Raw genomic sequence first — 15,184 nt, 5'->3', positions numbered from 1 at the left:
TCAATGATAGTTCATAAATCTATGTGGATGGAGGGATTGTGAATGCATAAATATTCTCAGTTAGGTCTATGATTTACTTGATAATATAGCTCAGTGGGAACGCAGTTGTGTAGCATGTGGGAAGCCCTTGGATAATCCCACAGCACTGCAAAAGCAAAACACTACTAGGTTTATTATTAAAGAAGGGAAGGGATACAAGAGCCTTACTTTTATTCATTTTCTCCTAAGAGAAGGTGAGTGTTGTTGAGTAGAATAGGGCTATCTGGCCAGCAAACAAAGGATAGAAAGGATTAATAAAGATCTATAAACTCAAAATTCATTTTAAAGGAAAGCCTTTTTTTTTTTTTTTTTTTGGTGGTACTGGGGATGGAACCCTTCTACCTCCAGGCTACACTCCCAGACCTATTTTATATTTTATTTGGAAACAGGGTCTCTTCAGCCAGCTAAGGCTGGCTTCGAGCCTGCACAATCCTCATGTCTCAGCCGCCCAAGCGTGGGGATTACAAGCGTACACCAGCACACCCAGCTGGAAAGCAAATTTTACATAAATCCATGAGTTTTTTGAAGTATTTTGGGGGGCTTTGTTTTGTTTGTTTGTTTTATTTTTATTTTTGGTCCTGGGAATTGAAGCCAGGAGCATTTAGTCTCTAAGCCACACCCATCCTTATTTTAATAACAACTATTAACTATTATTATTATTATCATTAATTTTTGTGGTACTGAGGATTGAATCCATGGGTATTCTACCTTCAAGCTACATCCTCATCCCCCAGCCCTTTTTAAATTTTATTTTATTTATTTTTTGTTGTTGTTTTTTGGCTTTTGTTTTTTTGTGTGTGTGTGTGGTACTGGGGTTCCTAGAAACCCTTCTACCTCCGGGCTACACTCCCAGACCTATTTTATATTTTTATTTGGAAACAGGGTCTCTTAAGCCACCACGGCTGGCTTCAAACCTGTGCAATCCTCCTGTCTCTGCCTCCCAAGTGCGGGGATTACAAGCGTGCGACCCCACGCCCAGCAAATTTTAGTTTTTTGAAACAGGGTCTTGCTAGGTTGCTGCAAATATCAATAAATTGCTGAGGCTGGTATCCAACCTGCAGTCCTCCTGTCTCAGCCTCCCAAGTACTATGAGTACAGGTGTGTGCCACCACACCCAGGTTTTGTTTATTGTTTTTTTCTTATTGAAACAGAGTCTCACTAAGTTGCTGAAAGTCTTGCTAACCTGCTAAGGCTGGCCTCAAATCTGCAATCTTCCCGTCTCAGCCTCCCAATACATAAGTTTTTAAAGAGCAGACCGATTAAAAATATGTTTCTTTCTTTCTTTTTTTTTTTTTTTTGTGGTACTGGGGGTGGAAACCAGGGGCTTTCTACATCTGGGCTACACTCCCAGACCTATTTTATATTTTATTTGGAAACAGGGTCTCACTAAGCTGTGGAGAGCCTCACTAAGTAGCTGAGGCTGGCTTTGAACCTGCGCGATCCTCCTGTCTCAGCCTCCCAAGTTCTAGGATTACAAGCATGCGCCACCATGCCCGGCTTAAAAATATGTTTCTAAGTTTGAAACTGACCCCTATAGGAACCATGGAGAACTTGCCCTGGGTGCCCTTGTGGGGGCTGACTCCCCAGCAGGAGCGGAATGGCAGCTCTCGTTTCTTGTGACAGTTCATCTTCCCAGTGTTCCCGAGGGCGCCCAGGAAACACTTAGGCCGTTCCATAGTCAGCCAGTCCATCCTTGGCCGTCCTGGGACCTCGCGGCCAGGGTGCAGACGGTTAATGTTGCCTTTTCTTTTCCTGTTTTCCTACGAGGACAGTGATACAGAGCTCTTGGCTTAGAATTAGTCAGTAGCGAAAGAGCACAGGCCAGAAAACTTGTTATTTCTGGAACATGTTTAACCATAGCATGTGAATAATTAGAAGGACAAGGAGTGATTCATTGCTGAAAGACCTCTGGAGCAGCAGGTCCTCTCTGGTGAGCTGTCTCGTGGCCTTGGTGTGTTTTGCACTTCTTTTTCTTTCTTTTTGCCGTACTGGAACCCAGGGGCATTCTACTTCCGAGCTACACCCCCAGCCCTATTTTTTATTCTTTATTTTGAAACAGGATCTCACTGAGTTGCAAAGGGCCTCGCTAAGTAGTGGCTGCGGCTGTCCACAAACTGCTATCCTCTTGTCTCAGCCTCCCAAATGCTGGGGTTACAAGCGTGCACCACCACGCCCGGCTTGTTTTGCACACTTTTGAGTCTAGGGGATGGGTGTTTGAAAACCAAGGTTTTTTTCCCCTCTGGTAAGCCAGAAATTGCTCCATACCATCCAGTGTTGGCCCATGGGTCTCTGGTTGGACCCATGCTGGCTAACCATGGAGCTGGTTAGAAGTGCAAATTCTCAGCCCCCGCCCCAGACCTGCTGAGCCCACGTCTACATTTAGACTGGATTCGTGCATGTTACAGTTTGGGAAACACAGCATTATCTTTCTGTAGCCTTGTTCAGGGAGGAGAAATGGGTAAATTTCCCTTAAGGTAACTCTTATGCTGGGCATGGGGGTACACGCTTATAATCGCAGTACTTGGGAGGCTTAGACAGGAGAATATCAGGTTAGAGGCCAACCTCAGCCATTTAGCAAGACCCTCAGCAACTCAGAAAGACCCTGTTTCAAAATAAAAATATAAAGGGCAAGGCGTGTAGCTTGGACGAAGGATGCCCCAGGATTCAATCCTCAGCACCACAAAACAAAACAAAAACTCTTGCTTGTGGTGGAAAAGCTGGGAAAGCAGAGATGGATAAGACTGATCGGAGCCACAGGGAGACCCTGGGGCCCCATTTTCCCTTTTGCTGTGGCTCCTAGCACACTGGGAAGCATGGGTAAACTGAGGCTTCAGTCGTGTGGAAGTCCACACCAGGGATATGTGTGTGTGTGTGTGTGTGTGTGTGTGTGTGTGTGTGTGTGTGTGTGTGAATGGAGGTTGAACCTAGAGGCAATCTACCCCCAAGCTACGCCCCAGCCCTCTTTTTGTTATGATTATTATTTTTTGAACCAGGGTCTCACTAGGTTGATGAGTCTCACTACTTGCTGAGGCTGTCCTTTAGCCTGTGATCCTCCCATCTCGGCCTCCCACGTACTGCGATTACAGGCATGCGCCACCACACCCGGCTACCAGGGACATTTATAGACTCTGATTTATTGGTGGCAGTCTGGCTCCTGAGGATCCTCCATCAGGCCACAGGAGTTGGGAGACCCAGTCACCATGAAAGAATAAATTCTCCAGAAATCCCCAGGGATGCAGACTTGGGCCTCGGGCCTTGTGGCACTCACGCACAGCTGGGCCCCGCGTCCACACCTGTCTAACCTCTCACCTGTCCTGTGACAGCACGTGAAAGACATCATCCTGCAGTCTAACCCGCTGCTGGAGGCCTTCGGCAACGCCAAGACGGTCCGCAACAACAATTCCAGCCGATTCGTAAGTCCCTTCCCCACCACAGAGAACATCACCGGGTGGGCAACACTGCCAGTCCTGCTTCCAGTCCTGTTCACAAAGCAAATGGTAGCTTTTCACACAATCGGGAGGGTATTCCTCCCTCCCTTCCCACTAGGGGTTGAACCCAGGGGTGTTCTACCTCTGAGCTACACCCCAAGCCCTATTTTACATTTTATTTTGCAATAGGGTCTCTCTAATTAACACATAGTTCTGGCCTGGAACCTGCAATCCTCCCATCTCAGACTCTCAAGCAATGGGATCCTACGCATGCACCACCGTGCTCGGCTTTAGTCTTTTTCTCTTTTCTAAAGCAGCATGCGGTTGGACTCCAATTCACCCTGTGACAGAAGTTATTTTTTGAGCTTCAGAAATGCAAACAAGATAATTTCAAAAATGGCTCTCCACCTGAGTTGCCTTACTAAGGAAAATAAAAAAATTGATGAAAGTGGCAGCTTTGGCCTGGTCTCTGGAGAAAAGACCTCGCCCAAAGAAAAGAGTAGAACAGATGAGGATTCAGGTCGCTCATGACCTGGCTCTGTGGACACTGAAAGGGACCTCGGCCCATGGTGGCACATGCTGGTAATCTCAGTATTTGGGAGGCTGAGTCAGGAGGATCCCATGTTCAAGCCAGCCTCAGCAACTTAGAGAGGGTTCAGTGAGACCCTGTTTCTAAACAAAAAATAAACTATTGCTGGGGGTGTCGCTCAGAGGTAGAAGGCCCCTGGGTTTGATTCACAGTTTCACCGTTAAACAAAAAAAGAAGAAAGAAAGAAGCAGATACTTGGGCACCAGAGAGAACCTTCTCCTGTTTATCTGTCTGTCTGTCAGCCTGAGCTGCCCCCTTTCCCTGCCCCCAGCTTTGTGTATTTGTTTTATATATACTCAAAAGAGCATCCAGAAGCAATCGGCCTCACCTCACTGAGCGCCTCCTAGCCGGCTCCTGTGCACAAGGCTATGGACGTGTCAACCCGGGCTTGGCTGTTTAGACATCCTTCTGACTGGGGGTCTCCCTTAGCGGTAGACTGGGCGACTGGCTGAGATGAATGGGAATTTCATCTCCTTGCCAGAAAGCCCCTTACCCTTCCCCGGGAGCTCTGACTCTTATGGGTTTCATCTGTGGATTCCACGTGTTACTTCACAGGCGTTGAGTCTGGTGCGATGGCCCACGAGGAGCCATCTGTGAGGCTGCACTGGGCCATTTGAAATGGAATAGTGGCGATCGCAGAGAAATGTCTTTTTCCCTTTTTAATTTTGGAAGGAAGCTTCTCTTTGTCAGAGAAGGCTTCCCAGCGCCCAGGTAACTGTCAAGTTCCCGGTGGTTCTGTTCGTCAGGCTGGCCTTCCCCTTTCCCGTTGGCCAGTGTTATCCAGGTGATTTACTCGCTCCTCTGCCTCTCATAGGTTTTGGCTGAGTGCCTGCATCAATTTATTGTGACGTTTCTAGGCACTGAAATGAGAAAGAAGATGTGAACACATTTTCCTGCTGACCTTTCTTCCCTAATTGCCATTCTACATCTGCCTTGTGAATAGACTTGTGTTAACCCTCTGTCTACCGACCCTTTCCCACCTCCTCTTCTGCCCCTTTCCCTCAGGGGCAGAAGAAACTAAAAATAAAACAGAAACCCAACATTTGTTATTTACCAAATTACAAAATATCATGCAACTCTGATGGAAAGACGGGAAAAGATAAAGGCAAGTCATGCACCACATGTCCGTACTGCCCTCCCGGCCCGGGGAAATTTGCTTCCTCTGAAACAGGCCAACAGAACCGGCTGCTGTGCGTTAAGAGTGCCACGTGATTTTCTGTCTCGTTCTTTACAATTTCTAGTGGATGGGCAAGTCCCTTCTAGAAGAAAATGGGCAAAGAATATAGCACATCCTTATTTAGTCTGGCTGGAACGATCGACTGTGAACACGGAGTTGTGCGACTGGACAAAAGCTCGGGTTATTGTTTGATGTGAAAAAGTGAGGAAGTCTAGACCAGAATTAGGGCTCATTCCAACGCGCCTTTCATTTATGAATTTCCTTGAATTATATACTGTATTCAAAGCCCGTTTTGGTTGCATTATGATTTTGTTTACCAACCATTAAAGGAAATCCCTACCTTTCTTGCAGGGAAAATACTTTGAAATCCAGTTCAGTCCAGGTGGGGAACCAGATGGTGGAAAAATCTCCAACTTCCTTCTGGAAAAATCCAGGGTGGTGATGAGGAACCCCGGAGAGCGGAGTTTTCACATCTTTTACCAGGTTTTCTTTTACGGTTTTTCTTTCTCTTTGTATTCTTCACATTAATTTTTTAAATTCTTTTTTCCTCTCAGCCCTTACGTTTAGATAATCTAATAAGCTAAAGTGTGTGCAAGTCACTGTTTACTGGGAGAATGTCCCTGTTCTCAAGGAAAAGAAGTTCTAACTGAAGCGACAAGACAAATTCCCCAAAAGTTAAATAATCAAGAGAGTGTTGACCTAACTTCCAAACAAAAGTAGGAGTGTTTGATTCTTTGCCAAGTAGAAATTCACATGGGGATATTTGGCCTGGATGCTTAAGAGGGAAAGAACCCTGGACAGCGAGGGAGGGGCTGCTGGGGCAGTCAGACGCCGTGGAGGTAGAAGGCCTGTCCACGAGCCAGGGTTCACACAGTTTGCAGTGGCCATCTCCTGCAGGTGAGCTGGCGGAGGGAGGACTGAATCAGCTTAGGACCCTTCATGTCAGCTCAGAAAGTTCCCATTCAGACCCACAGAAGCCAGCGAGTGTTTGGGGCCAGAGCAGTGTGCGGGATGCTTTTAAAATCATGTTCCAGAAATCGGTTGTGGTGATGTACGCTTGTAATCCCAGCATTTGGGAGGCTGAGACAGGAGGATCGCGGTTCGAGGACAGCCTCAGCTACTTAGAGAGGCCCTTAGCAACTCAGTGAGACCCTGTTTCAAAATAAAGAATCAAAAGTAGGGCTAGGGTGTAACTCAGAGGTACAATGCCCCTGGGTTCCATTCCCAATATCACAAAAGGAAAAAAAAAAAATCATGTTCCAGGCTTCTGCAAGCATGTGCTCCAGCTATCTTCAAAAATGTTTGTCAGAAGCCAGGCGTGGTGGCACACACTTGTAATCCCAGCATTTGGGAGGATGAGTCAGGAGGATCCGGGTTCACAGACAGCCTCAGCTACTTAGTGAGGTTCTTTGCAACTCAATGAGACCCTGTTTCAAAATAAAGAATAAAAAATGGGGGCTGGGGGTGTAGCTCAGAGGTAGAATGCCCCTGGGCTCCATCCCTAGTACTGCCAAAAAAAAAAAAAAAAAAAAGTTTGTCAGAGCCAGGCATGGTGGCATACCCCTGTAAATCAGTACTGGAGAGGCTGAGACAGGGGATCACCTGTCAAGACAGCCTCAGCAACTTAGTGAGACCTTCCAAAACTTAGACTTTGTTTCTCAATAAAAAATTAAAAAATAGGGCTGAGGATATATCTTGGAGATATAATGCCCCTGAGTTCAATCCTCAGTACCACAAATAAATTAATTAATTAATTAAATAAAAAGTTCTGGGATTTTAACTCAGAGATAGAATGCCCAGGTTCAACCCCCCAGTACCAAAAAAAGTTTGTATTTAAAAGAATATATAATACTTCCTTATCAAAACTTTGTGTGTAGAGGGGGCTTACTAGGGGTGGAACCTAGAGGTTTTCTACCTCCAGGCTATGCTCTCAGACCTATTTTATACTTTATTTGGAAACAGGGTCTCACTAAGTAGCTGAGGCTGGCTTTGAACCTGTGCGATCCTCCTGTCTCGGCCTCCCAAGTACGGGGATTACAAGCGTGCGCCACCACAGGAGCCCAGCTCCCTATCAAACCTTTTAATGTTTGATTTAACTTGTTAATATTTTCATATTAGGGATCCACCTTAGTGTTTCCTTGAAGAAAGGCCCGGTAATTATTGTCTTGTTTCATTTTTGGTTCAAAGATCACTAGATGAGAAGGCCATTTTATTTATTTATTTATTCACTCATTTATTTTGCGGGTTTTGGGGATGGAACCCAGAGGCATTTGACCTCCGAGCTACACCCCTGCCCTATTTTATTTTATTTTTTTATTCTTTATTTTGAAACTGGGTCTCACTGAATTGCAGAGGGGGTCTCACTCTCACTAAGTAGCTGAGGCTGTCCGCGAACCGCAATCCTCCAGTCTCAGCCTCCTGAATTCTGGGATTACAAGCGTGCGCCACCACACCAGGCTTAGAAGGCCATTTTAGTCTGTGGGAGTAGCCCTCACTCAGCCTCTTCCATCAGTCACGAAGGAATCTTTAATGATGACAATTCCTTCAGCTGGTTTCGGTTGTTAGAAGCAGCGCAGGCATGGCCGAGAGCTTCTGTGAGCTCAGCTGTGCTGGCAGTTGCATGCCTCACAGCGACGGCGGTGAAGGGAGGAGGCGGGCGTGGATCGCGCACAGCAGCACCTTATGTACTGAGCACTGAGCACCCTTCCCCACACACGCAAGCCCACCCCCTCCAAGAGCCCTCTGCCACTGTCAGAAACCACCTGCGTAGAGGCTGGGAGCTGGCGAGCTGGGGGTTAAGACTCTGACGGAAACGTAACAGTTGGAGCTGTGAAATCGTGGGACGCAGGGGACCGAGTGTGGAGGGCAGGACCCAAACCCGAGAGGACTGAGCGGAGGCGCAGCCCAGGCTCCGCAAGGCCCCAAGCCAAAATCCAAGTTTCGGGCTCTTGGGGGATGGGTGGCCCAGGTCTGGGGACCAAAAACAGGCTGTTGGATTTTGCCACCAGCGAGCAGCCAGGAGAGGCAGCAGAAGCAGGTGGGTAAACTGAGGAAGCAAGGAAGCCTTTCAGTAACGTGGAGAGCAGCCCATTTCTAGAAGCAGAGCTGGAGAGAGGGAGGCTGGAAGGTGCCACGGAGAGGGAGGCTGGAAGGTGCCGGGGAGATGGAGGGACAGTGGGTATGAATGGGGAGGAGACTGAAAGAAGGGAGGGGTGTTCCTCAGAAGGAGAAAAGAAGCAGTGACACAGGGAACCGGAGATGGCAGGATGACCTAGAAGTTCTCCATAATGCAGATGAGCCAGGCATGGTGTGCAGTGCCTTTAATACCAGTATTTGGGAGGTTGAGACAGAGGATCACAAGTTTGAGGCCAGCCTCAGCAACTTAGTGAGACTCTCAGCTACCTATTGAGACCCTGCCTTAGAAAAAGGGGGACTGGGGTATAGCTCAAAGGTAGAAAGGCTCAAGGGTCAATCCCTAGTTCAGACAGACAGACAGACAGATAATATAGATAAGGCCTGCTGTTTGAAAAAGGGGAGCCAAGATGGCCTGTGGAACCTGATAGAGGTGAAGAAACATGGATAGAAGCTGTCCCTATTTTTCTAAATATTATTTTTGGGGTTACGCTATGATATACCTGAGATGACTTAGGCTGCGTGTGTCTACCCCCATCTTTTTCTTTTTCTTTCTTTATTTTTTCTTGTGTGTGTGTGTGTGTGTGTGTGTGTGTGTGTGTGTGTGTTACTGGGGATTGAACCCAGGGGCATTCTACCTCTGAGCTATACTCCAGCCCTGTTTTTTATTCTTTATTTTGAAGCAGGGTCTCACTAAGTTGAGGAGGGCCTCACTAAGTAGCCGAGGCTGGCCAAGAACCCATATCTCGTGTCTCAGCCTCCCAAGTCCTGGGATTACAAGCGTGCACCACCACACCTGGCTTCCCATCTCTTCAGTAACATTTCTTTGGTGGCTTGAAGTAGCCTTGGGAGTACATACACCATGAATATCAGCCAACACTACTGATCAAGTGTTTTCTCTTCCGAGAGTTTCTTGCTGAGCCTTTTCCAGCACTCCACTGATTGGAGCCCACGCTGAAGGCAGATGTCAGTGCTGGGACCAGAAGCCAAGGGGCGATCAGTGGTAGGAGGTTTCAGAATACTTGAGCGTGGGACCTTCTCACCCCAGAGTGAGAAGCAGGGAGCCTGCTGCACTGCAGAAAGTCGAAAGCCGAACTGCCAAGCGCAGCCTACAGTTCCTTTGATTGCACACCAGGAAATCCTCAGAGGTTGCAGGTTTTATGAGAAAGAATTAGAATTTGCAGAGAGGATTTGGGACTGCAACAAGAAGAGCAGATACTCCTAAGCCCTTCATTCCTATATAAACATACATATGCATGTATATATGTATATCTGTATATGAATATATTTCCTTGGGAAAATGACACACACACAAAGACACTCCCACCCCACCCCACACACATGTATGTGCACACCAGAGAGTGAACCCAAGGCCATTCTACCTCTGGGCTACACCCCAGCCCTTTTTATTTTATTTTCAAGCAAGGGCTCACAAAGTTGCTGAGGCTGGTCTCAAACCTGCCATCCTCCTGTCTCATCCTTCCTACTCTGGGCGCTAACACACCATGGAGATGGAACGCAGAGGTGGCCAGGCCTCCCCAGCTCAGGCAACTGTGCAATGATGCTGGGTGCTCGGTCCGCATCAGGACGCGTCCCCTCTTCTCTTCTGCAGCTCATCGAGGGCGCCTCTGCGGAGCAGAAGCACAGCCTCGGCATCACCAGCATGGACTACTATTACTACCTGAGCCTCTCCGGGTCCTACAAGGTTGAGGACATTGACGACAAGCGAGAGTTCCAGGAGACGCTGGTAAGTACCAGCTCGGGGCCAGATGCCCGGGCGTCCTCGGCGGCAGAAAGGCGGCGAGGTGAGCTGATCACAGAAGGTGACGTGCCACCTGTACCATCGTGAGCACTGTCAGAAACCAGCTCTCGGCACTTCCCAGGCCATGTGCCCGCTTATCCAAGGAACACTGAGTCAGGTGCGACTGCATTTCTCCCTGCCCTCTGCGGAGCTCCGCGAAGGGGGTGGGCACTGTGGCCATGCACTGGGCGGATGCTTTGCTGATGGCCCTGGCAGCTGAGGAGCTGTGGCTTCGCCAGGCAGAGAGCACGTTGGTGGTCTTCATCAGGAGCAGGAGTCGTGAAACGTCCGCGGTCTTTTTACTCCTCTTCATTGACCCAGCCTTTCCTGGCCAGACCTTGTGTGTAGATTATTGAGGGTTTGCACCCTAGGGGAAATGGCATAAATGAATCAATTTAGATCTTTCTGGAGATAGGTTGATCACTCATTTAGCCTTAAAGGACCCCTTTTACACTGTCCCTTGAGTCAGCTACAAGCCAGACCCATCATGTGCCCGAGTGGGCGAAGAAAGTTCCATGTAAGGGTTGCTGGAATTTGTGTTTAAAAAGGACAGGATGTTTAGACATCCTGTGTCTCTGGTCCTAAGGCCACATGGCTTTAAAGGAGCAGTGATAAAAAGTACAACAGGTAAGCTGGGTGTGGTGGCACACACCTGTAATCCCAGTACTTGGGAGGCTGAGACAGGAAGATCACAGGTTCGAGTCCAGCCTCAGCAACTCAGGGAGATCCCCAGAAACTTAGTGAGACTCTGTCTCAAAATTTAAAATAAAAGGGCTGGGTTATAGCTCAGAGGTAGAATGCCCCTGAATTCAATTCCTGGTTTCCAAAATAAATAAGTAAAATAATTAATTAATTTAATTAAGTAAGGCTGGGGTACGGCTGAGAAGTAGAATGCCCCTGGGAACACACACACACACACACACACACACACACACACACACACACACACAATGAATTAAGGGACTACACACTGGTCTTAGAATATAGTTTTCTCAGGCTATAAAGGTCCAAGAGACAGACATTTTAGTATTGGCGATTGAACCAGGGTGCTCTACCCCTGAATTATGCCCCTAGCCATCTTTTCTTTTTTTGAGACAGGGTCATGCTATGGTGCCTAAACTGACCTCAAACTTGTAATCCTCCTGCCTTGGGCATGGTCATGGGATTAGAGGTGTACATCATTGGCATTTCAGGGACCTCAGAGAATAGGCTTTTTACTGGTGCTTTCATTTCCTGGAGATTTTCAGCCGAGATAATTTTGCAAATACAGTCTCTTCTCATCCTCCCCGTGAGGGGAGCGATCGCTGGAGGCTACTTGGAGCGGCTGCAAGGGGCAGAGGGGCCTGGAGGGAGAGCACCGGCAACCAGGGCTGAGCGCCAGTGAGGACAGACTTGGCGGTGCACAGCAGCTGCTCCCCTGAGCGTTCTTCCTGTGCCATGCCATGTTTAGAGAACCTCCCTTCCCGCAAGACTCTGAAGAGTCGTGGGCGTCCACTGGTCAGTGATGGCGGTGCACAGGGGCTTTCCCCTGGCACCGCAAGCTAAGCCACGTCTCCTGAAACTCTGCCACTCCACCTGTGCTCTGGCTTCTTCATTATGCCCTTATAACATTGGTCACTGTGGGTCTGGACAATTCCTCTCTTCCAGCACGCCATGAACGTGATAGGGATCTTCGCGGAAGAGCAAACGCTGGTGCTGCAGATCGTGGCGGGAGTGCTTCACCTGGGGAACATCAGCTTCAAGGAAGTGGGCAACTACGCCGCTGTGGAGAGCGAGGAGTGTGCGTAGCTCTGGTGGGCACGGGGGGCAGGCGGGCACACATGCCCAGGCCTCGGCGGGATCTCACACGGCTGGAGTGCTGGGAGGACATGAGAAGTCTCATGCGCCCGGCCGTGGCTGAACACATGCCTTGGGGAAGACTGGACATCTTCATCACCCTGCCCTTCCCACCGCCAGCACCGGCCCAGGTCCCCCCTAGGCGGCTGATGGAATCGCTCCCATTTATTACTAACCTTGGAGCAACTTGCCAGAAACTCTTATCCAACTTGAAAGATAAAGCGATGTCATTAATGAAGGTTAGGGTAATGGTTTAGTAACTCAAAAGATTAGTCTATTTATTTTTTGGTACTGGGGATGGAACTCAGAGGCATTCTACCTCTAGGCTACACCCTCAGCCCTTTTTGTAGTTTTTGTTTTGAAATAGGGTCTTGCTAGGTTGCTGAGAGTCTCACTAAGTTGTGAGGTTGGCCTCGAACCTGCAATCCTAGTGTCTCAGCCTCCCAAATACGGGTATTATAGGCATGCACCACCATGCCCGGCAGATTAGTCTCTTAAAACCTTTTCTGCGGCTTGTCTTTTCTGTACAAAGATTAGACTCTCTTAGGAAACATCTTCTATGAATACATTCAACTAAAAGTCCTGTAGAGGAAGTGATAGGATACATGTTAATGTGGAAAAACCTACAGCTTGAGCCGGGCGTGGTGGCGCACACTTGTAATCCCCGCGCTTGGGAGGCTGAGACACTAGGATTGCAGGTTCGAGGCCAGCCTCAGCTACTTAGTGAGGCTCTCTGCAACTTAGTAAGACCCTGTTTCCAAATAAAATATAAAATAGATCTGGGAGTGTAGCCTGGAGGTAGAAAGCCTCTGGGTTCCATCCCCAGAACCACCAAAAAGAAAGAAAAAAGAAAGAAAAAAGAAAAACCTACAGCATAAGATTTGTCTCATGGTTTGGAATATGTGTGTGTGTGTGTGTGTGTGTGTGTGTGTGTGTGTGTGTGTGTGTGTTTGTGTACATCCATCCGTCCGTGTGTTTGTCCGTTCCCTGGGGACTAAAGCCAGGGGAGTTTGACCTCTAAGCCACACCCTAGCTCTTGTGATTTTTTATTTTTGAAACATGGTCTCACTAAGGGGCTGAGGCTGATCTCCAACCTGTGATACTCCTGTCGCAGTCTCGTAAGTACTGGAATTACAGGCATGTGCCACCGTGCCCAGATAGATTATATTTATGAGCAGAGAGAGAAATAGACTGTCGTGTCGGCATCTCTGATGATCTCCTTTAATGATCACATCTGTACTAGTCAGATCCTCAAGACTTGGATGGTCCTTTTCACTCTTAAAGAAGAATTTAGGGTCCTTCCTGCAGAAAGACATTCTGGTGTCATGTGCCTGCAGCCTACCACACATACCATGGCACAGAGCTTCAGCCTCTCAGGCATCAGTGGCCTTCCAGGCTGTTCTCAGAACCCACACACCCTCTAACCACCCAGGAAGGCATTTCTTCCTTTCTCAGCATTCTTCAAGGATGATAAATTTAGACACTTAGTAATAAATAGTATCCCACTCATTGCTGACAATGCAATGGGGATATTTCCATTCCAAATAAGGTTCTTTTTATGTTTTTGTTTTCTTTTCTCATAAAAAAGGGAAGTTCTGTTAACTTCTGATGCCTGTCTGATAAAGATGAATTATGTCTACCCGGGAAGGGAGTGGAGAACAGCAGATATCCAGGGTCCATGGAGCCTAGAAACATGACCTCACAGCCACGATGCTAGTCATCAAGTTTCTCTACAGTCTGGGCTTCAGTCTCGGCATTTAGCAAGTGCATAGAAGTGTCTGGCAGGGTCAGTGGCACCAAGCCTCACAGATGGACAGTTTTGTTTTGGTGGCAGTGTCTGTGGAAATAGACTGGCTCTCTCCTGCCTCTTGGGTAGTCGCATCTTTCACGGCTCTTTATGCTTGTGGCACTGAGCCAGAAGCATGGCCCTGGATGTTTGGGTCACAAAGTGTTGCACCGCTCATGCATGTGTGGAGTTAGTAGCTTCCTCTGCCAAATGGAAAGGCCCAGGATTGGCAACTCGTAAGAAATTCCCTAACTAGAGGTAGAGAAGCGGTGGGGATCAGAGAAAGCTGAACTCAAAGCCAAGTAGGCCCAATGCACACCCCTCCCCATATTGTCTTCCATGGGTTCTGGGTTTTGCTCATTGGCCCTGTGTTACTGTGGTCCAGTGGGTGCACAGTGGGCTTCTCCCTGGACCCCTTGGCAGCCAACTTGTTCCCCTCCCAGTCCTGTCCAAGTTCCTGGGCTATGTGCTCCGGAGGCACCCACACACCCTTCCTTTTTCCTCACACAATAATGGGAGCTTGTAACACAAAGGTCTACAGTTGTGTTCTCTTTCATGTAACATGTCCTGGTGGCTAATCTATTTATGCTATGTTGATTCATAAGGACCTTCATCTTTTTTTCTTGGGGGTGAGTATGGGAGGTGCTACCCAGGGGCATTCTACCTCTGAGCTACACCCAGCCCTATTTTATTTTATATTTTGAAACAGGTAGTATTTCAAAATATAAGACCCTCACTAAGTTGCTGAGGGCCTTGCTAAGTTGCTGGGGCTAGCCTCAAGTTAGCCTGTAGCCTGCAATCCTCCTGTCTCAGCCTCCTGAGTACTGGGATTATAGGCATGCACCACCATGCCTGGCAACCTTCATCCTTTTAAGCAACACAGTATTCCATTGCTTGGCTGTTTATACTTTGATTTATTGAACCAATCATCCGCTGTTGAACATTAAGATGATTTGTGATCTCCTGGTCTTTTTTTTTTTTTTTTTCTTGTGGTACTGGGTTCCTGGAAACCCTCTATCTCTGGGCTATACTCCCAGACCTATTTTTATTTGGAAACAGGGTCTCTTAATCCAGAGAGGCTGGCTTCAAACCTGCGTGATCCTCCTGTCTCTGCCTCCCAAGTGCGGGGATTAAAAGCGTGCACCACCACGCCCGGTCATCTTTCTCATATTTGAGTGTGCCTGTGGAATACATCTATAGAGGGAACCTCTGTCCATGCTGTATAATCAAAGAAGGCAGCTTCCTCTAACGATTCTATTACAGAAAAAAAAAAAAAAGTGGTAACAATTCTACTACCAACTGGCCTATTAAAGCATTTGCTTGACCCTAGGCTAAAGGAAACTTAAAATTTCCTTAGTCAACCTTTATGTTGATGAGAAGTTCATTAACCTGAGAA

At 47.8% G+C, this 15,184-nt stretch overlaps 1 protein-coding gene across 1 annotated transcript in view; it reads left to right on the top strand.

Moving 5' to 3' along the window:
- MYO1E (myosin IE) overlaps positions 1 to 15,184 on the top strand; it is a gene marked incomplete at both ends in the record, with an annotated part of 137,877 nt that overhangs the window by 36,704 nt on the left and 85,989 nt on the right. The window contains 4 exons of the mRNA XM_080693009.1: positions 3,363 to 3,452; positions 5,585 to 5,716; positions 9,978 to 10,112; positions 11,814 to 11,946. Of these exons, the coding sequence (XP_080549135.1) occupies positions 3,363 to 3,452; positions 5,585 to 5,716; positions 9,978 to 10,112; positions 11,814 to 11,946 (490 nt within the window). The remainder of the gene's footprint in view (positions 1 to 3,362; positions 3,453 to 5,584; positions 5,717 to 9,977; positions 10,113 to 11,813; positions 11,947 to 15,184) is intronic.

The sequence above is a fragment of the Muscardinus avellanarius genome, assembly GCF_963383645.1.
Source record: "Muscardinus avellanarius genome assembly, chromosome: 3".
Lineage (NCBI taxonomy): Eukaryota > Metazoa > Chordata > Mammalia > Rodentia > Gliridae > Muscardinus > Muscardinus avellanarius.
Note: the sequence above shows the minus strand (reverse complement) of the source record. Positions and strands in the feature narration are given on the sequence as shown.